General features: G+C 36.3%; 1 protein-coding gene across 3 annotated transcripts in view; it reads left to right on the top strand.

Moving 5' to 3' along the window:
* Nucleotides 1-408: 408 nt before the first annotated feature.
* Nucleotides 409-22,994, top strand: part of LOC135739372 (zinc transporter ZIP11-like) — a 167,529-nt gene continuing 144,943 nt past the window's right edge. For 2 of the 3 annotated variants that reach the window (XM_073815883.1, XM_073815885.1), the window contains exons 1-3: nt 409-521; nt 1,154-1,269; nt 6,202-6,240. In XM_073815883.1, coding sequence (XP_073671984.1) covers nt 413-521; nt 1,154-1,269; nt 6,202-6,240 — 264 coding nt within the window. In that variant the 5' untranslated portion in view covers nt 409-412. The other variant, XM_073815884.1, reaches the window with a different exon arrangement.

Consider the following 22,994-nt stretch of genomic DNA (forward strand, 5'->3'; position numbering starts at 1 on the left):
AAACAGGGTACACCAAATATCGTCTAACGTCATTTATTTATTTATATATTTTTTATTGCATATGAACATATATAAATATACATACTACATACAACAACAAGAGAGTTACAACAATATTTTGTACATAAATGTTGTCAATGTACAAATGTAAATGATTAATATAATCCAAACTACATAATATAATCCAATCTACATTAATATAATCCAATAACATAAAGATAGCCAGAGAAAACAGACAAACAAAAAACACCCCCCCATATGTGGTGCGGATTACTTGTCTATATCAAATTTGCAGATAATATTAGAAGCCCTTAAAGCTTTTTTATTTTTACATTTGTTTACAACATTACAATATTCGTTGATAAAATGGTGGTCTAACGTCATTTGAACTTTAGTGGTAGTGTGGCCCAACATGACACTATCCAATAGGTGCTCGAGGAAGGCGGGACTTAACCGTAACGGAGACACGTGTACACACAGTGAAGCAGGAAGTGAATGTGTTCAGCTGGTGCCAGTAAACAGTAAGTACTATAAATGAATAAATACTGTATGTCGATGCATTGAAAATGAATGAAAGCAAGCACCAAATCTCTAAAATCATTTATCCAAGCTCTTATTCTCCGTTTTCGCAAAGCTGAAACTGAACAGAAGTTAGCAGGCAAACTAAGTAGTAGTAGTCTGTCGTTGCATAAATAACAATATCACATTAACTTCATATCACACAGAGAAACGATTGTGTAGTAACAGATGTGTAGTAAAAGAAACGTTGCTATAGACATAAACTGTGTGGGTAACTAAATACTTTAATTCATTCATAGAATTTGCATTGATGTTACACTTAATGATCAGTTGATTTGCTTATTATTAGATACTAAATCAGATATGTTGTAACGTGTTCTGGTGTATGACAGCGATTAAACCGGAATTATTATTGTTATATTGCTGTATTATTATTTTTGCTGTTACTGGTACGTTTATATGAAGTGTATGTGTCAGTAATGTGTAATTAAGCAGAGCCTTTTTAAAGACAGGCTTGTTTTACTCACAGAGCTCCAGTCCACTGTTTGCAAATCCTAGATAAACAAGGATGCGGATCACACCCAGTGTGATGTATAAATGTATCCTTCATCCTACTGTTCTGTCATTCAAACAGGCAGCACCATGCTTCTAGGTTACAGTCCTGTGGTTCAGGCCCTGCTCGGGACCCTCTTCACCTGGGGTCTCACTGCAGCTGGAGCTGCTCTGGTCTTCATCTTCTCCAGTAAACAGGTGAGCAAATTAACATAATCTCTTTGGTATGTCAGTGTGATACCTTAAATTTGTTATAGCAATATCTTTCTAAATTTTAACCATGAATAATACACATCCTGGTACTTTTGCATCTGCTTTGAATAATTAGAAAGGTGAAAAGTTTTTTCCCAATTAAAAAATAACTTTTAAAATGTTTTTACTGCATAGTGTGACAGTATTGTGACCACCACTTAATACTTCTGGTAAATTTACACATGTAAAGGCTGCTTGAGGTGAAATGTATTTGACTTTGTTGCCATCCTTTGTGTTTTTGCACACCTTTGACACTATTTTATATATTTTGTTTAGTATCTGTTTTTTTTTAAACCATTAAACCAAATTAAACCAACCTCTATATTTCAGATTGCGTATTTTTAAGGATGCTTGACCCAGTATGGCTAGCTATTGATGGGTTATATTTTGTGCTACTCGTGAGGTGTGAAGGAGTGAGATTGCCCTAGCACATTAATCTTAATTTTTATTTGATCATCATAATATTCTGTATGTTTTTATCATCAGCATAATTATTTAGATCATGGGTCTACAAACATTTTGTGAGCAAGGGCTACCACAATAGATAAAACAATCTGGAGGGCAATTTTTTGATAAAGTCTACTTAAAACTTTGTTTTACTTGTTTATTTTATTTTATTTTATTTTATTTGTTAATATTTTTTATCATTGTTTCAAATGTTAACATGCACAAAAGAAGCCAAGCTAATATAAAAATATATAATAAATATTAAAATTTAGGTAATAAATAGAATGTGCTTTGGTGGGCAACTCACAGACTCCGTGTGGGCAACCTGGTACCTGGAACCATGTTGGACACAACTGATTTAGATAATATCTTTTTATTTATTTATCACATAGCCTTAATCATTTTATGTTATTTACATCATAATACATTTATGCAATTGGCAGACTTTTATTCAAAGTGACTTACAGTGCATTACATTTTATCAGTATGCATGTTCTTTGGGGATCGAACTGATGATTATTGTGCTGCTAACTGAATGCTCTACCATCTGAGCTTCAGGAACATTATCATATAGTTTTAATAGCTAGATTAATAGATCACAGACACAGATATTACCTGACACTCTGACGTCATCATTTCTTGCTCTTGCTTTCCAACAGCTGTTTTAGCATTCGTTGTTAACTTGTGGACCTTTTTTCCAAACGCCTCACACCCATACATTCTTCCGTTGAGAGCTTGAATAATAGACACTCCAGCCCAGGTGGTGGCGCTAATCCGCCATTGCCAATTGCAAGAATAGAAACAAAGTTCCCGGCGCAGAGTATTACCGTACCTCACAGCACATCTAATACAAGTCAATGGAGTTGGTAAAAACTACGATAAAACCTGTTGGAATGCGTCTTTTGCAGCGATTTTTGTGTGAGCATATCAGTGAACACCCCTGACCACTCGGTGAGTTTCACGTCTTTGTAAACGAAAGTTTAATGCATTTTAAGAAGGATTGTTCCAGTGCACCATTAAACCCATTGTAAAGGTGGAAGGTGAAACACAAACACACAAAAATTCTCGGGGCAGCCACATATGTCCACATTTCAGTCAAAACCGTTCTATTTCATCATAAACAATCTGAAAACAGAGCTTTAAGTGTAAAATACTGAACTTGTCCTTTAAGTAAATGTTTAAAGTATATAACGTATAGTAAACGTCTAAGTTTTTTTATATAGATTGTAGGGCCCTATAAAATCAAATTCCGTTTTCTCCGTTTTAATTTTTGCAAATTTCGTTTTATCCGTTTTAATTTTTGGCAATTTTTTTTTACCCTTTACTGTTATTTTAGTCATAAAAAGAGTGTGCCTTTAATGTTAATGACTAAAATGTAAATGATTTGGGGAAAAACTGGATAACACGATTACTTAATGACTGTAAAACATGCATTTACACACGCGAGACGTAAGCCCGTCGGCTGTTGTACTGGCTGCTTAATTCGCGCAGTCGGGCCAGTAGTTCAGGTTTTCACTTTCCCTGCCAAAATGTTCACTGGCCCCACCCAAAAAATTTAGTGTCACATATAAAAAAATAAAATAAATCAAAAATCAAATATAATTGTATAAATATACATTTTATTCATCATTTGTTAAGACAATTTTAAATATAAACTCTAAATCCGAATTGTTCACAATAATCTAATCCAGGGGTTTTCAAACCTGTCCTGGAGGACCACCAGTACTGCACAATTTGCATGTCTCCCTCATTAGACACACCTTGTTTTAAATCTTCAGCTCATTAGTAGAGACTTCAAGACATGAACTGGGTGTGTAAGGTAACTGAATGAGGTGTGTCACAAAAGGGAAACATGCAGTACTAGTGGTCCTCCAGGACAGGTTTGAAAACCCCTGATCTAATCATGGTCAATAGTTTCAGGTAGGGGTGTGCATTGGCACTGTCCTCACAATTCAATTCAATTACGATTCATCAGGTAACGATTCAATTCAATTCGATTCTACGATGCATTGCGATGCATCAAAATTCTACTGTACACAACAAGGCAAGTGCAACTATTCTCAACAAAAACTAGCAGCTTTAAGACAATGACAATTATATACCTGAGATGAGAATTTACACACAGCGTAAGTCTTGTATAGTTGCCCATTAACTTCGTAGAATCCGAAATGTGCCCATATGTCCACTTTCCATGGAAAAGGGTGCGTTTTTATTTACCCGTCTATCACTGTCATCTCTCTCCACCTCAGCCATCTTGATTGTTGTTGTTATGCCCCCGGAAGTAATTGAAACAACTTTATTGTCCACTCGAGGCCAGAAAATAAACAATGACATACATAATCGATTATGGCACTTTGCTGCATCGATGCTGAATCGTGCATGCCCGCATTGCGATGCATTGCCGAATCGATTATTGTTGACACCCCTAGTTTCAGGTAGGGGTGTGCCGGTTTCAGAATTGGTGATGACGGTTATGACGTGAGTCAAATGTGACGGTTCATAACATAACCGTCTGTGGGGGGCGTTTTGCTCGTTTAAATGTTTGTGGATTGACGCGAAAGTGTCATTTTACCATAAAATCATGAATGTGATGCCAAGTGTGTTTTTAACAGTAATGACTTTAGGCAATTTAACAGAAAGCAATGAAATATTTAAAAACACACTGTTGACAGAAGACTGCGCTGTCACTCTCTGCTCAGAATAAATGAATCCTCTCTCATCTATTTTGATAATCTTCAGAGAAACAGATTTAATTGTGTCTATATCTGTCATTACATGGACCAGAATGTGGGTTAAAAAGCGTCTTGAAGAGGTTTTGCTCATAAATGCATGTAAAGTAAAGTAATATGAACTTGAGATTTTTATACTGTTACTAAACTGCACAGTATGCGCAGCAAACGCAGCCGACAATGGCCACGCGCGGCAAACGCTCTCCACATACAGTACGCGCTGTTCAGTGCTCACACTTGCGAAGTAAACCGGCGTTTGAATAAACAAGACACTGATTAGCTACTTACTCTACGTTTCTTTAAAATTAACAGCAAGACAAGCAGTGAATGTGCTTTCAGGAGAGTTAGTAGATTAGCATGGGAGAATTTGAACTTGAAAAGCGGAGTGTACTGACGTCTTTCCGCGGTTAAAACAACATTCCTTCTTATGGTCAGTCATGTTTATTTGATGCTATAAATTAACTAGAAGGAAGAGATGATTTGAAAGGTGAGACTTTGTTTAATATGTTTAATCTCAAAAGTAACCGAAAAGTAACCTGGTCTGTCCTGTATGTCAGCACGTTGTCAGTGTCTGCTCCGCTCTGTATTTTTCACTGCGTGAGAACATGGTGGGGCGTATAACACAGACTGTTAACAATTGTTTTAAATAGTATTTAAAAATTCTGTATGATACATTTTTTTTTTAAATATTTTAATAACACGGTTTTGCCGGTTATAGAGTTCTAATGACGGTGTTCAACTATAACCGTCGGTCTCACGGTTATATAATGACCGTCACAGCCCTAGTTTCAGGTATATCAGGATTAACTACAGAAATGGAGAACTCCTATCATAGGAATCTTGTGAAAGATAATGAACCAACCTTAATAAAACACTGTTATTAATATGCTGTGTTGATATGTCTCTCGCTTCAAATTCTTTTCATTCAAACATCTCGCCATTAAGTTCAGTGCACCAAATGAAGGTTTTTTAGTCCTGGCCTAATCTAAGCCCTGTCTGGGAAATAGCCACATTATATACTACATGCAGATAAAAATCTACTGTAGATGAAATCTAGAAAATGAAATGAAATCTAGAAAGCAGATAGGAAAAAACGATAAAAGAGTGTATTGTGTAAAATTAAGTTGTTATTTAGAGTGATGTTTACTCTCCCTTATGTAGTTGCAAACTAAGTAACTTTCTTTGTGTTGTGGAAAAATGTTGAAATGCACACTGACCACGACTGTCAATATAATCAAAGTGAATGACGACTGGTGCAGTTCCAAAACTTTATAATAAGCACTTCTTAAAATTGATCAAGTCTGGTCTTCTGAATTCATACAATAGCTTTGTTTTAAAAGCAGAAATGTATTTCTGCTATGTAAAGATCATTTCAATATGTGAAAATGTCAATATATTGAAGTGTTGGGTGGAAATGTGTCATATTTAAATGGATATGGGCAGTGAAATGCTAGAATATCAGTGAAAAATAACTGAAAGACTTGAAAAGTTCAAAAGAAATGAGGTCTACTTTCATGTTTCTTTTGGTAGTGTTTCATTTTTAAGTATCTGTATATTGAAAAGAGTGTTCAGGATATTATAAAAAAATCAACTTCTTTGTTCCACCAAAGACAGAAAGCTGTACTTGTTTGGATTGAAATGACAACTCTGCAAGCTGATTTTTTTTGTCTTTTCTTTTTCTCCCATCTTTTGTTCCTCACAGAGGCGGATCCTGGATGGAAGCTTGGGATTTGCAGCAGGGGTGAGAGAGCTCGTATTTTACTTTCATCTTCACATGTCCATCATTTCTTACATCGGTCACCTTTGCACAGCAAATCTTTTTACTTTTCTCCATCATATTTCTCACCCTCCCTTATTTCACAATATCGTAGATCTTTGAAATTCAGTGTGAAAAAACAGACAGGACCATCTGATAGGCTTTGTTGTTACAGTATATATTTATATGCAGCTGTATTTAATTAAAGGAAACTCAACAGGCAACTGTCAAGAAGTCTTAGAACAGAATAGACGTTATGTATCTGATACGGAGTTAATTATACTTTCCCATTATTCTTTTCTTAAATATCTGAATGCAACATCAGGTTCGCTAAACTCTAATCAAATATTCAGAAGCAACAATTCACCTTTTGTGTTTGCCTGAAGGGGCGTAAAAATATTCTGTTGGACTGAAAAGGAAAAAATGCAAGTTCCATTACATTAAAAATGCATGATGTTTAAATTGAAAATCACACCAGATTAATAATGAGTATACATTTTTGTTTTCCTCCATATTACAAACATTGAGTCTTATCAAATTTACACATGACATATTAGTAGTTTGATACTCAATTTTTAGTTTCTAAGTCTTGTGTAGTCAGACCTTCGTCTAAGGGTTTATGGTCTATGTTGCATCTTATTCTGGCCAAGTAAAGCCAAAGTTCCTTTAGGGAAGTTGCGCCATTAACCTGCCATGTTTGCAATGCCTCCTGGCAGTTATTTCAGTCATGCAAGGCTAAAGTCCTGTGTACTTGAATGGGAAAAAGACACACACAGTACTGTGCAAAAGTCTTAAGGCACCATGCCACCATTAGATTTGTTGTTTTTGCACTGGTATAGTGATGAAATATAATTATTTCCCAGTCTCTTTATTAAAATACAACCAGACTAACTACAGGAAATATGTATGTAGTATTAAAACTAGGGCCGGGACTCGAAAAAATGTAAAAATGAAAAAAATGTATCTAATTAATTAGAGGCTTTGTAATTAATTAATCGATCTCTTGAACATAACTTGATTTCAGGACTTTAGTCTCTTCAAAAAAAGCTAAAGATGTGTTTATGTCACACTTAATACTGAGAAAGACATAGAAGATGTTTTGTTTTTAATTTTGTGTACACATTTCTGTATTTTCTGTTTGTATCTTAATAAAAAGACTGAAAATAAATATGGATTCACATTAAAACTTTGCTTAAACTGCAAAGCTGGTGATCTAAGACTTTTGCACAGTACTGTATACAGAATTTTAAGTAACATGCTAAAATCAAATCTAAACAACATATTTCTAACCAACAATTAATCCTGACATCAGCTGTATGATAACTAACTTTCTTAAACTTTAATTGTCCAAAATATTGGTTATTATTCAAGGTTATTTTGGCGCATGTTCACATGTTGGCATATGCCTCACATGATTCTGCATAGAGCCCCTCCACCAGAAAATCGTTATTCTTTATTGATTGATGATTGGTTGGTTCTTTTAACCTGAAGTCGGGACAGAGCAGCCATGTTTACTTGTTAAGCGACATAAGGAATATTGTTTTCGGGTCCAAGCCTCAAATTATTTCATTAAAGGATCTATTTAATGTTTAACAACCGTTCATGAGCACTACTTTTATGTCGCACATTTAAGTGAAAATGTTATTAACTCAGTGTACACGGCAGTCTCCAGGCTCACAGAATCACAGACCACAATATATTAATTATTCATAAAAAAAATCAATGTACATGAGTCCAAGTCTGGTCATCTTGGAATTTGTTATAGAGATAAAAATTAGGGGTTTTGTAGTTTTACATTATGATACAAGTGTATATTAGCGCGTTTTGGTCAGATTGGTTGGACCTAGAAGCGGTGCATGATGTCAGACTTAACTTTTTCCTGGCCAGCGTTTAAAAAAAAAGTTGTCAGTCAGCGGCAGCATTTTTTATGATTTTCACAAAAGTTTAATGCCTTTTCAGAAAATGTTCTTCTTTAGATATATAAACATACAATATATCAAATGAAAGAACAGACCCTCTGCTTTCAACAGCAGCAAAAAACCTTAATTTGTTCGCTTTTTATCACCTCTCAGATATGGGTAGGTTTCTTTAACAATACAAAATTTTGAGCAAAAAGCTGAGATAGTTGCATTTTTGTGAAGGACTTCCGATTGAGATCAGATTCAGAGCGATCCTTAAAATTGTTTACCCCTTCCGGATGTTATAAGTCGGGTAAAAGTGCCACCTGGTGGATAATAGCGGAAATATGGATTGCTGAGTTTAGTTAACTCGTCAATGGCGAGGGAAAGAGTTAACAGTTTCCCCTATTTATAGATATATGAGTGCTCAATCTTGTTTTTTTTCACAATAATAATTTAAAACAATAGAAATTGTGTTTAATAATGTTGTGTCAGTCTCTATGAATGTTTGTACAGAAAACAAAATAGTAGGGCTGGAACGACGCGTCGACGTAGTCGATTACGTCGATTACGTAATTACGTCGATTTGCCGGAAATGCGTCGATGCGTCGCATTGTTTACGTTTTCAAATGAAGGCGGCTTCAGCTCCGACCGGATAATACAAGTGTTATACCAAACAGCCAGAACGTGATCAAAAGTGTGGGAATACTTTAAGCAGAGACCAAATAAAACACATACTGTGTAAAACTGAAATGGCATACCACAGCAGCGCAACATCTGTGCATGATCATCTTAAAAGAAAACAACCTGGAGCTCTCCGACCTCAGAATGACGCGACGGCAGCGTAAGTATTTGAATTTTTACAGTAAGTTTTTATACAACAATAGAATCAATGCAGGCATATATGGTGCTTAATACAGCTGTGTTTACATCTTAGTTTAATACGAGTTGCGAGACGCCTGACAGACACGACATTGCATCGCGTCTGGGCAGTATGTTGAAACAGTAAATAAAGAGCGGGACAAGTTTAACTTTTTATATTAAGAAGTTATGAAATAATAAGTTACTGTGTTACACTGAGATAGGCATGTGCCCGCGTGCACTGAAAGCCAGCTGGCAGCGCGGAGTTCCCATAGCTTATTTTTTTGCTATGTGCGCAGATATTATAAAGCTCGTCTGGTTAGGTATTCCTGACATGCGTTTATTTAAAGTAACAGCAGCGTAAACGCCGTTTATAAAATATTAGAAGATCATGCTAACTAAATTTGTATTTACCCGAGACTTAAGAAAAGTTAAATGTTAAAGTTGATGCTAAATGAGAATGCAGTAACGTTACTACTGATAGTAATAATATTAACAGTAATAATATAATGGTTACATTTTATAATAAGGGTTCATGAATCACAATGAACTTATTTTTACTTCAGTCTGAACTAATGCTGAGTAAATGCATGTACTAATCATAAACGAAGTGAAGAGTCATCATTAAGTACAACATGACATGTTTTTTAGTTAATGTATTAATAAACAATGATTTCATGTGAGTCATTTTGTAGTTAAAGTGCGTTTTGCAGGTAAAATTTTTCCACGAATTTGGGCAATTTGCTTGTTGATAATAAACATTTAAATTGTTATCCATTGTATTTTATGTTGTTGGTTATCATAAAACGGAATAAAAAACGAAAAAGTACAGCGGTTTGCAAGGATTCTCCTTTCCCCCTCAACGCACTGCATGACGTCACGTTGGGGAGAGAATTTGCCTTAAGAGCATTGAGAGTGACTAGAGAGATGAGTAAAGTACAATATTCAGATTATATCAATGCAAATTATAGATAAATACATAGATATAGATAGACTAGATAGATAGACTAGATAGACAGAACGACAGATAGATAGATAGATAGACAGACAGACAGATAGATAGATAGATAGACAGACAGACAGACAGATAGATGGGCTAGTATAGAGAGATAGGCAGAAAGCCAGATAGCCTTAGCATAACTTCGTGTAGAAAGTAAACAAACAATTAACATACTCGTGCATGCTGGTTTGAGGGGGACCATAATCCTGCTGAAATGGGTGTATGCGATCTTCAGCACAAACGAATTCAGGCAGCATGACTCAAATCCTGGAAGCTGAGTGAGGCGTCACGTCGTCACATCTGGTCGCGAGGTAAGAGCCTCGAACACCGATCAAAACGCACACATTTCCCTACAGCCAGTAGCGGAGTTTCAGTCGGGAGAGTCGGGACTTTCCCGGTTGGCCGGTCTGATAATAGTTATACATTGGGAGTTATATTAGCAACACCGTCTGTCGGTCTGATGTGCGGCCGGTTCCCGCAGCCCGCTGGTCAAACTATGCAGCCTCTCTGCTCAACAAATATAAAAGTGCTCAACCCGTTCGGCCGGTCCAATCATGTCCAGGATTTATAAAAATACGGGGATCAGTGATTGGTTTCTAGCCTGTCATCCTTTGATGTAAAAAGCCGACGAACGCCTGTTTATTGCAGTATGCGGTTGGATTCAAGCCCGCTGCAGCTGCTGACCGCTGCTTCTGTGTATAAAATGATCGTGTGATTCGTTATGATCGCATAAACAATATAACAAAACTTCCTTTTATTTCACATAAAAATATATTTTAGATATTATATGATAGACTAGTAAGTGTGGATTAAGGATGTTTAAAACTCTCTAGCCTGGTGGTCAGGACATGAATGGATTGAATCAGCAGATTTGCAAAGTTTTATTTATCTCCACATATATCATAAATAATAATTAGCAGGGTAACTTTGCAGTATACCACATTATATATTTCCTATTATGTATATATGATTTCCATATTATAAACGTAAGTATTAATAAAACGGCAATAAATGTCTCATCTATTTCTATGGCTCTGGCTGAGGCTTTCATCTACTTCTACCCAACGTGACGTCATCGCCGAATTGCTTAAAAAAACCGTTAATACCAAAAACATTAAAAAAAAGGGTCTTTAAGACCTTTTTTGAGACATTTTAAAAATGATACACATATCTTGAGTGATTTATGTACCCATTAATCAACAGTGGTGGTTAACCTGCAACACGCCCTTTAATGATGACTCTTCATTAGTTTATGATTAGCACTAGGGCTGGAACAATAAAGAGCAGGACATGTTTTTATATTAATAAGGAGTTATTATTCAGTTTGATTTATTTTTATTTTACTTCTTTAATATTAATATATTTTATTTGTTTAAGGTGAATAATGCCCCTTTTGCACTGTTTATGTTAGGCTGAATTAATGTTGGACTTGTTTTTATGTGATTTGTTATATTTTCCTTGGCACTGGCACTGTTTGTGTATTTGTTTAATTGAGAAAATGCTTCAATAAAATGTTGGCATTAATAGCAGATGTTACATTTATTATTTGTAAAAAAAAATCTTTATTTAGACTATTCGAATAATCGAAAAAATAATCGATAGACTAATCGGTTGAAAAAATAGTCGAAATTTGCAGCTCTACAAAATAGTTCTGAAAAATAGTGAAAAAGGAGTAAGTGTAGGCTATTTCAGAGACATACAGTAACTAATTACCAAAACAAATTTCTGCTTGTAAATATTGCAAAAAAATACATTTTTTGAGAAAGATGTGGAAATTTCCCCTTGAAAAACATGCATTGTGTTAACCTGTTGATAAACTCTGTGTTTTGCATTACTATAAGATGTGTAGTTGTCCAATCGGATTCAAGCTAGCCAGATCAAAAAGAGCTTTCTAGTTTTGTATGCAGTATCACACAGATCATCAGGTGGTAAATAAACAAGTGATGATGGGTTTGTGGGTAGACTCATATCCAAACTATAATATTCAAAGTCACAAACAGTCTTCCGTAATGTGTATTATGTCAAATTAAGTGATAAATAATTAGGTTCACATTCTTTATGAAAGGGTGATGCCTCTTGTTCATACAGACTGTCTTTGAGTTATTTGGTCTAGTTTTACCTCCAGCAACTGTGTTCATGATAGATTCACACTGTAGCATTTTCAGTATAACATTGCTTCTTAGAAAATCATTGGGTGTGACGGCATCTGAACAGAGTTTTGGGAAGTTAAAGATATTTTGATGGACCATTAGTCTGGTGTGTGTGGCGAATTATAAAACGTGCATGTGGAAGACATTTTCAATAAAGGCTGTCACCGGAAATAAATGTGTTTAAAGATTTGTGCGGTTCAGTCTTTGTTTTCTTCTGGAGATTTATAGCTGTAATCACTAAATGTTGCACTTCTCTGTGTGTGCGTGACCTTTCTTTTGAATTTTTATTCAACAAAAAGTGAAAAGAGAGAATTTGTTAGGAACTGAGAATCATCATGCTGTCTAGACTTGAACTCACTACTATAGGACCATATGCATGTTTTAATCATAATTTTCCCCTTTGCTTCATTTACATGATAATGTTTGTGTTAATTTAGTTGATTGTTAGTTCATTGCCATTCTCTCTGACACTTTAATTAAACAGTTAATTAAAACTAAGACTATGCATTTATAATGACTGACTGGTTGTGAAATTGCTGTCACATCTAATGTAGGTTTTGACCACCTCAACCTTTAATAAAAACCTTATTAAAAAGCCTACATTAACATTGAGGCGGATTCAAAATTTGAAATGTGCTTTAAAAGCTAATCAGATTAGACTAAAATTAAATCATCATCTTTATTACCTCTTGATTGCCTGTGTTAAGTTGAAGACTGAGGTGTTGTTGACGTCTATTTGTAGAAAGTATTTTTTAATCCGGTAATTACAACTGAATGCTAGTACATACAGTACTATAATAAGAATGAGAAAAATGATTGAAGGCATTATTATTGACTATTGAAGGTAATTGAATTAAAATTTCCTATGTATATGTGTGTTTTTGAGGTATAGCAGACTTTTACATCCTTGTTTCTTAGACAAAGTTTTCTTGTGGTCCATACCAGATCAGCGAGTCACTAAGAAATTGAAAATACCCACACTCAAGACATATTTGAACCAGGCCTCCTGTGTGTGATGTTCAGGCAGTGTATTGAACTGACCTCTGTTGGTTGTTGGATGGATTTAATTAAACAGGATGTATTTAAGTATGGTCTGGAGCACCCGATACCCCTCACTGAACTTGATTTTAAATCAATAGTGGGTCAATGAGTTTAAGAGATCCAATGCTACCTGTGGAGAACAGCAGTGTTGTCTAAATACTGTGGCTGTAACCTCTGACTGAGAAATTATCCAATTACACCTAAATTGGTATACACATTGTGCATGGCTATCTTGGACTGACTTCTTTCCGTTTGTTTATATTACATTTAAATTTAGTAAAAAACAGAAAAGTTTTCCTGTTAAGTAAAAAAAAAAAAAAACGATGCTTGTATAGACTAGGGTTGGGCGATGTCCCCTAAATTGGCAGTTGACGATGGTTACCTTCAACCATCGCGATGGACGATGATATCGTTAGGCGGGGGGTATTTTAATTTTTGTTATTATTCATTATTATATAATTATTATTCGTTATTTTACTTTATTACTTCCACTTAAGAAGAGTTGTGAACTTTTTATTTTAATATATATTTCTACATGAATACTATTTTGTACTTAAAAGCTATCATTTTGTTATTTTACTAACCCAACAAATGACTTTTTCCTATAGGTTGCACATAAGGGGAAAAAGTAGCTTTATTCCACTTAAGAAGAGTTGTGCACTTTTAAGCACTTTTTTAATCTCTTTACATATTTTTTTTCTATTTAAAAGCTATAATTTCGTTATTTTACTAACCCAATGACTCCTCCGCGCATTCCAATAGGTTGCACGTTAATATCTGTGCCACCAGTACTCCGTCAGAGTGGGTCTTCAGCACCGCGACGAGCAGCCAGCACTCCAATACGCAGCTTATTAAAATTAGATAAAGTGAACAAGTTGGTATTTCTGTCCAGAAACATCGAAATTTAAACATGGTCTGTGTATGTAAATCCCACGTTTCGGTCGGAGTGTTGTTCCAGTTTTCTTGTTCTTGGCGACGCGTTTGCTGAATACTTGGTTAATATATTAATCTTCCGCTTCAGTGCAGTATAGCCACATAGCTATGTAACAATGAGCACGATCTCCTGAGACACTATAATAGGGTACTAATAATGTAATAGTATGGGCTATTTTTTGTACAAATTAAATGTTTTAAGTGAAATGTACAACATGTAAAAAGACAAGATTCTAGCAATGTCAAATGCCTGACAGGATATTTTCACAGACTAACACACTTCATGTCTCTGGCATAGATATGGCTACAGTAAAATAGCATATATGCATTAGTTATAGTTTCAATTAAATTTATAGAGTAATTCCCGCAAAGATTTTAGGTTAACCATAGTCTATAAAAGAGAGTTAGTGTATGTCGACTCGCAGTGGAGTGGGGAGGAGGCGTGGCATCACGATAGTGTCTCTCCATTGTGATGTCAGTCAACCATCGGACCATCGGCACAACCCTAGTATGGACAGAGATGTTGTTACACTCAAAAAAATAAAAAGTTGAATTTACTTAAAAAAACTTCGTCAAGTGGGTTCCACATAGCTTTGTTAAGTAATGTCAACAAATAAAATGTAAGTTGTATTTACTAATAAAGTTTGTGTAAAATTGACAATTTAAATGTTGCATGGCCTAAAGAAATCCTAGTAAAGTCACTATTATGAAACATTTAATTGATGACAACAAAATTAAAAATAATGATTTAATAACTCCATAACAACGAATCAATCAATCAGAGTGCAGCTGCTCAATACAACCCTTATTTAATTACAGTTTATCAAACATATCACAAACATATTTGAAATGCAATGTTACATTTCAAACCGTTTGTTGGTTTGTTTAGTTCTAAAATATATCAGAACAAGTTAATTGACTCATACATGGCCACTTATTACTCATGTACCTATCTAATGGTGCTACACTTCTGCAAGAACAACAATTTACCCATAATACACTGCAGCATCATCAGCCAATGAGATGCAAGTCTGTATTGCTTTTATTAATCTGTTACTTTTACGAAACAATGGTTTATTGGCTGAACAAATTATTTTTAAGTAAAGCTGACAAGACACAGTCTTTTGTTGAAAATACTAAGTTAAAGTAATTATATGCAGTTACTTGTGTTTGTTAAGTAAAGTGAACAAGAAGAGCAATTTGACCTCCTCAGTAAACCTAACCTGCATGTTTTTGAAAAGTGGGAGGAAACCGGAGTACCTGGAGTAAACCCGGTAAAAGACCTCCTGACCCAGCTGGGTCTCAAACCATCTACAAACAGCCTACAGTGTTTCCCACAGGATTTTGAGATACTGTGGCGGTGATGACGTCACACGCTGATTAGCATATATGTGACGTCATTGCATCGTGTTTAACTCTTTGATCTGTCACATTATATTGCATTTTAACACAACTGAATGCTATTTTTACATAGTTTCTGTTCTGTTGTCTATAAAATAGTGACTTAACAGGACCCAGTAACGACCCACGACTCAGTAACTCTTTGTTTAATCCAATCAGCTCTTTCTTTAACTGCTGCTAAAAATGTGACATTGTCTAAAAAAAATAATCATCATACGTTTACATGGAGGCTGTACTGATGTTGCTTTTCTCATCAGTGTTGTTGTGTTATGAGCGCTTTTTTATTTGAAATACGAGTGTTAGTTTTATTGTATATTGCGTATAGCGCAAAAAATTTGTTGCAAATTCAGAAATATGAGAGAATACACGGTTGCTGTTACTACAGAACACGTGCATGGGCATGCCGCGGTAGGGAGAGAGCTCGGACACAGACTCACATCAGAACGGGTATGTGTGGGAAACACTACTGCTAACCTTTTGTTAAGTTACTCTCATGATGAACTTGATCAGCCGTAACATCCGTGACTGTTGACGTTTACGCGAAAAAGAGAAAGAACACGAAGGAACACAGAGTTAAATACTTTTCACTGTTATGTGAGAGAGGCGCAGGTGCGTAGCAAAGAGAGGGGAGGGGGCCGGAGGCGCGCGCTGTTGAGGCGCTGCACACAACGAGAGAGGGAGGATGGAGGCGCGCTGAGCGCTCGCTGCAATGAATTAAGCCGTTCTAAATAGTAAAATTAAAATGTTAATGGGAATCATGAAAAATCTATTTGTGGCGGCCAGTGTTGATTCTGTGGCGGCCCGCCACAGATAAATGAATATATGGGAAACACTGAGCCTATATATATATATATATTAGTTGTTGTTGTTTTTTTGGTGAAAATTTGGTTGTGTAAATGGCCCCTTAATTAACAGACAATTATGAGATGCTTGTGGAAAAAGTATGTGAACCCTTGAGTTATTAACATCAACAAAGCGGACTGGAGTCTGGTTTTAGCACAACTGGAGTCTGGTTAAGATAATCAGTTGGAGGTGTGGACTACAGCTGCTTTGACTGATAAAAACCCCTCAAACTTTTGGGACTGTTGCTACTCTACTAAGAAGTTGGTGCCCAGTCAAAATGACACCAAGAGCACAACGAAGACTCATCAATGAGGTAAAGAAACTGCCCCGAATGACAGCCAAAGATTTGAAGGAACTTGCTTACATCTCTATTCAAGAGTCTACAACATGTAAAACGCTAAATAAGCTGGATATCCATGGCAGGGCACCATGAAGGAAGCCACTGCTCACTAAAAAAAACATTGCTACACGCCTGAAGTTTGCAAAAGAGCATATTGACACTCCACAGCAGTTTTGGGAAAATGTTTTATGGACTGTTGAAACTGAGATTGAACTCTTTGGAACAAACACACAGCGCTACATCTGGCGTAGAAAGGGCACAGGCATATCATTATAAAAACATAATTTCAACTGTAAAGTATGATGGAGGAAACTTCGTGATTAGGGCTTTGCTGCATCAGGGCCTGGCCAGCCTTGCAATCATTGAGGGAAGAGGAATTCCCAAGTATATCAGACAATTCTTCAGGATAATGTGAGAATGTCTGTACGTCAGCTGAAACTGTGTAGAAGGTGGGAGATGAAACAGGACAATGACCCAAAACACAGCAGCAAGTCCACAACAGAATGGCTTCAGAAAATGAAATGAAATGTCCAAAAAATATGACAGAGCTAAAGCAGTTCTGCCAGGAAGAATGCGCTAAGATTCCACCTCAATGATCTGCAGGTCTGATCCAGCTATTCTTAGGGTTCACTTACTTTTTCCACTGCCATTTTGAATGTTGAATGATTGTGTTAAAAAAAGATATAAAAAAATCATATTTTGTTGTGTAATTATTTTTAGACACATTATGTCAATACCCTTGACTCAGATGAAGATCAGATCACATTTTATGACAGATTTATTCAGAAAAGCATAAAATTCAAAAAGGTTCACTGTATGTGGTAGTCGGTTTGGTGCAGGTAACAGTGCAGAAACACAGCAGCTTCAGGGTTAGGTTGTTATCTTTCAGGAAAATTAAATAATAGGTACGTCATTGTTGTCATTGCTACTATTACTGGCCTTAAAACAGTATAAATTGAATCCAGTTATTATAATCTATATGTGAAAAAGTTGCCACACTCATTTTGTGTATCGGTGGATGAACATGCTCAGGTTTGTATAATACACTTCATCTGTTTGCACAGATGTGGAAATGCATGTGGCCAATTACTGACCGTAAATAATACACATGATTGCATGTTTGTGCAAATGGTGTTGTGCTTTTGTAAATGGCATAGGACATGACAGCTTTGTTCTAGATGTATTGAGGTAATCATTGTTTTTCAGTTTGGTTCTTCCCTGTTTTTATGTAAATGTAAATTAACAATTACTATTTATGAATCACACGGTCTGTTCATGCTGTTGCTCTGAATGGGGATTTGAGTTGTCCTTCGACATTTGTAGTCTTGCTCGCCTGTGTATATGTGAGGATCCATTCATGTGTAGCAGATTGATTTGAGGGCAATTGCTCATGCTAAACTGCTTGTTTTATGAAATGTGCTTTGGGATTAAATGCACAGCAGTAATGTTATTGAAGGGTTATGCATTGGCTGAATGTATAAACTATACTGATACAACAGAATATCTACATCTGACCACCCCAGTCACGCTGTATTTCTGTTTACCTTGTTAAACATTTAGAAATTAGACGCAAATTATAATGAGAGTGTGAATGCTGAGGTTGAGATCAATGGATAATGGGAAGGGAAATGTGGCAGCTACCGTAGCTTTGCTATGCGTTTCGAAAAGGAAGGGTGAGTGGTGGACTGAGCTGTTGGTTGCAATTTGCGATCTTACCACTAGGTGCTGCTGAACTCTACACACAGCAACTTTAATGTGAGCGATGGATTGTGAGGAAATGGGTTGGCTGTATATATTTGTTACTAACTGCTTATATTACAGCAAAGAAACAAAAAAAAACACATTCATACTTTTCATCTTTTTACTTGCACTTCAGCGTTTGGAAAAATGGACGAATCATCATTATGGCAATGGGGCACAAATGTCAGTCAGATGTGATTTTTCTGCTATTGTAAGAATGTCACAGGCTTTCAAGGTGCAATATGATTTTAAGACCATTCATGAAATGTTACTTTCTGATTAGTCTCAGACTTTCAGCCTCAGAAGTCACGTCTGATTCATACTGAACACTTTTGAAATCGTCCTCTGATTGGTTGATTTACACAAGATTTCTGTGAGATGTGTGTTGCGATCTATAATGTTATGTTTGGAAACAACACAAAGCCATCTGATCGAAGAAAAAAGCTGTCATGTTTGAAGGTACTTTTAAAAAGACATCAAATGGGTGTCTTGAGAAATCCCACTAGACAGCTGGAGTGTAAACTTTAGAGCAAAGAAGATTGAAAGTCTTCATCTGTAGTTAGGCTAATTAATGGAATTGGAAGAAAGAAACGGGATTTTGTACAGAGATTAACATTTTCAGCTACAAAGACTTAGACTTTAATTGTGCCAATATAACTGTTAGCAGTACAACCCTAGCCTAAAAATCCTTATGGGTTGCTGCTGGTCACAGGTGGTGACAAACCACAAACTGGGTACTGGGCACCCTGCCACCTTGACTGGACCTTGGTTTGGGAAGATGAAGAGTTCAAAGTGTTTGCCCTGGCCTCCAAATTCCCCAGATCTCAATCCAAAGGCTGGATCCATGGTGGCTCCACCATGCAGCCTACAGGAAAGACCTACCTGCAGCCTATATGAAGGATCTGCTGCGTTTTGGTGCCAGATATCATACACAGGACACCATCAGGGGTTTTGTAGAGTCCATGCCTCAGCCAGTTGCCCCTTTTTGAGCAGCATGCAGCATATTTGTTCATGTTAGAGGAGAAAAGGCAGACTGGTTCGAGATGATAGAAAGGCAACAGTAACACAAATAACCACTTGTTACGACAAAGGTATGCAGAATACCATCTCTGAACGCACAACATGTTGAACCATAAAGCAGATTGGACTTCAGCAGCAGAAGACCACACGGAGTGCCACTCATGCCAGCTAAGAATAGGAAACTAAGCTACAAATCGCACAGGCTCACCAAAATAGGACAATAGAAGATTGAAAAATCTTTGCCTGGTCTGTCGAGCTGCGACGTTCAGATGGTAGAGTCAGAATTGGCAGAATTCTGTTTGGCATTATCAGTTTAGGCTGCTGCTGGTGGTGTAATAGCGTTGGGAATATTTTCTTGGCACACTTTGGGCCCCTCAGCACCAATTGAGCATCGTTAAAACTTCACGGCCTACCTGAGTATTGTTACAGACCATGTCCATCCCTTAATGACCAGAGGGTACCCATCATCTGATGGCTACTTCCGGCAGGAAGTACTGCTTTTTGGAACATGACAATGAGTTCACTGTGGACCAATAGCCTCCACACTCACCAGATCTCAATCCAATACGGGAACAGGAACGGGAGAGGTGGTGTGGGGAGAAGTCTGTTTTCATTTCTGCACTATTTATAAGATGTAAACAAATTGGTGACTTTTACCACATTAATACTTTTTTGTTTCCATTACATCACTGAGATGTTTTTTTTAGTACATTTCACATCCTGCTGGGATAACATAGATCATCAGATTATAAACAAACATGTAGTCTGTCTAAGTGCACACAGATATATGCAAAATAGATATATGCTGTACTCATAATTCAAGTATTTTTACTACGGAGCTCAGATTGTTTCACTAGAAAAAGTCATAGCTCCGTAAAGATTTTCAATGTGAAGCATAAGAACTGTTGAAAATGTGACTTCAATTTGGATGACTAATTTGTACCAAAGCATTTTTAACCCGCACTCAACCCACCTTTGTATCTACAACGTGTTTATTAGTACTTTAAAGGTGCATATTGGTAACTCAAAGGTACACACAGTGTGTACCTAAATTATATATAATGGTTGTATTAACTTTCAGAACGCTTCTAATACAGTACACAATGTTCGACTTGATCGAGCCATGAAATGGTTGTTTTTTTTAGTTTCATGGCATTGCACTAAGGTTTTTTTATATATCTCAAGGCTTTCCATTGTTTCTTCATTTGTTAGATTGCCCATGACTTCTTCAGTTATGCTATTAGTGAATCAATGGGCTTAGAGCTCCCAGTACAATCACAGTGTCAGTAATGAGCTATTACCTGAGCATGTGTCTGGACACTCCAGTAAGGAACTTATTATGCCTTTTTTATAGCCAAACCATTTCCTCTTTAAAGAGAAAGTGCCAAAGAAAATGAAGTAATTGCCCCCTTCCCAAAAGAAAATAAATAGCACACCTCTTACAGGTGTCAAAAGCTCACCGCATAATCGACCTGAAATTCACAGCTAAGACCAGATCATTATTTAAGAATACAGAATAGATTGTCATTATAAAAGGCCTTTGTTAAATTGTAATAACAGCTTTCCTCTGTAAGATAAGAGGTGTCAAGCGGGGCATCAGGAAATTTAGGCTTCAGGCTAAATCATAACAATAAATCACAAACTGCTAAACTAGCAGCTAAGGAAATGATGCTGTAAGTGCTGGAGATTTCTGATAGCTTTACTAGGTTGTTCAAAACGTGTTCACCCATAAATTATTTACCCGTCGTTTTCAAACCTATTTATTTGTGCATTGCTGCAACCATTCCCTAGATATGCCAAAAGGAGACTGTGACAAAAACCAAAGCATTTGTAACTGCAAAAAATGTTAAGATCCCTGGGTCTAACCGAAAAAAACACAATGCCAATGTTGTTTTTGCTGACCTGGATTCCCTACTGCTGCCTAACAATATTGATGAAGCGGCACTGTACAGTATCTGAAGTCGAGGGTGTCAATTGATTTGACGACAACTTGAAAAGCTCCAAACGATTCCTGTAATTGGGCATTGTTTGTCAAATCTACCTTTGCAAACGAGGGGACAGTTATGTTTATTTTACCTTTGTCTTCTGCATTTTGAGAGAGGATTTTCAACACTTCGCCGTCTTAAAATATGGCTTTGAAATACTGTTTCACACAGGAAACTTACACGTTTGCAGTTTGTACAATTTAGTATACTGTACGTGAATGTTTTATCAATGGCATTAATTACTAAACAGAATGAAAGTGCATTAACTTCTTAAGATGCAATGCTTCGCTTAACGTTTTACAGATTTGTGTACTACTAGTGTTAAGTAATCTCATGAAGAGCATGAAATGCATTTGTCAACAATATCCTCGGGTATACAATGATAATGAAATTAACTCTTTCCCCGCCATTGACGAGATATCTTGTCAATTAAGAGAAAACGCTTCCCTGCCAATGACGAGATTTTCCGTCTTTCCGCAATACCGCTATTATCCAGCAGGTGGTGCCCTTCCGCAACTTTTTAAACCCGGAAGTATTGCCCTATGGCAAGCTGCTGCATGTCTGTGTCTGTTTTAAAGATCGCTCTGAATATGATCTCTATGAAAAGTCCGTCACAAAAATGGAATTATCTCTGCTTTTTGCTCAAAATATGGTGTTTTTGCAAAAACCTACCCATATTCAAAAGCTGATTGCAAAAGAACCACTAAAGGTAGGATGAAACGGTTTATTTTGTTTGAAAGCAGAGGGTCTGTTCTTTCATTTGGTATATTGTATGTTTATGTATTTAAAGAAGAACATTTTCTGGAAGGCATTAAACTTTGGTGAAAATCATGAAAAACGCTGGCGCTAGCTGGCAACTTTTTTTAAAAACGCTGGCGGTGAAAGAGTTAAAACAATGTAAATACTATTTATCAAAATGATAACTGTTTATACAATATCATGGGAAATTACTTACAATTATGACTTTTTTGCCTAAATTGTGCGGCCCTTTAAAAATATATTTATATGCATTGATGCATAATAGACGGATGGTTATGAAGGATCATGAATGGATCAATGTGTGGATGTCTATTATAGGCAGATATATAAACAATATCCACCTTTAGTATATAGACAGAGTTTTATTGATTTAGTTAAATTTTTCTATCCGGTGTTGCAGCAAACCCTCCGTTTGTTACAATTAAACCCACCTATGGGGCAAGTTGTCATGTTTGCACTCCTGTCACTTTTGCTGTACTGTAGGTCCCACAAACAAACTTAATATCATGTCAAAGATTGAAATCAATGTGAAATCAATGAGTGAAATCAAACTTTTAAGCAGTCTCAAAGTTAAATACTAGGCCTCACACATTTTCCAGCTTAATATAAAACAGTTGGCATCACATAATAAATGGCTGACGATTAAACGCAGTACCTGACTGTCAGACACAACAAACTGATGTGAAAACAGTTGCTTGTTTTTTTCCCACCTTTTTCCTCTTGAGATTCAGAGCACAGTCTCTCCAAGAGCCTTGTAAGTAATTGAAA

The sequence above is a fragment of the Paramisgurnus dabryanus genome, chromosome 1 (assembly GCF_030506205.2).
Source record: "Paramisgurnus dabryanus chromosome 1, PD_genome_1.1, whole genome shotgun sequence".
In the NCBI taxonomy this organism is placed as follows: domain Eukaryota; kingdom Metazoa; phylum Chordata; class Actinopteri; order Cypriniformes; family Cobitidae; genus Paramisgurnus; species Paramisgurnus dabryanus.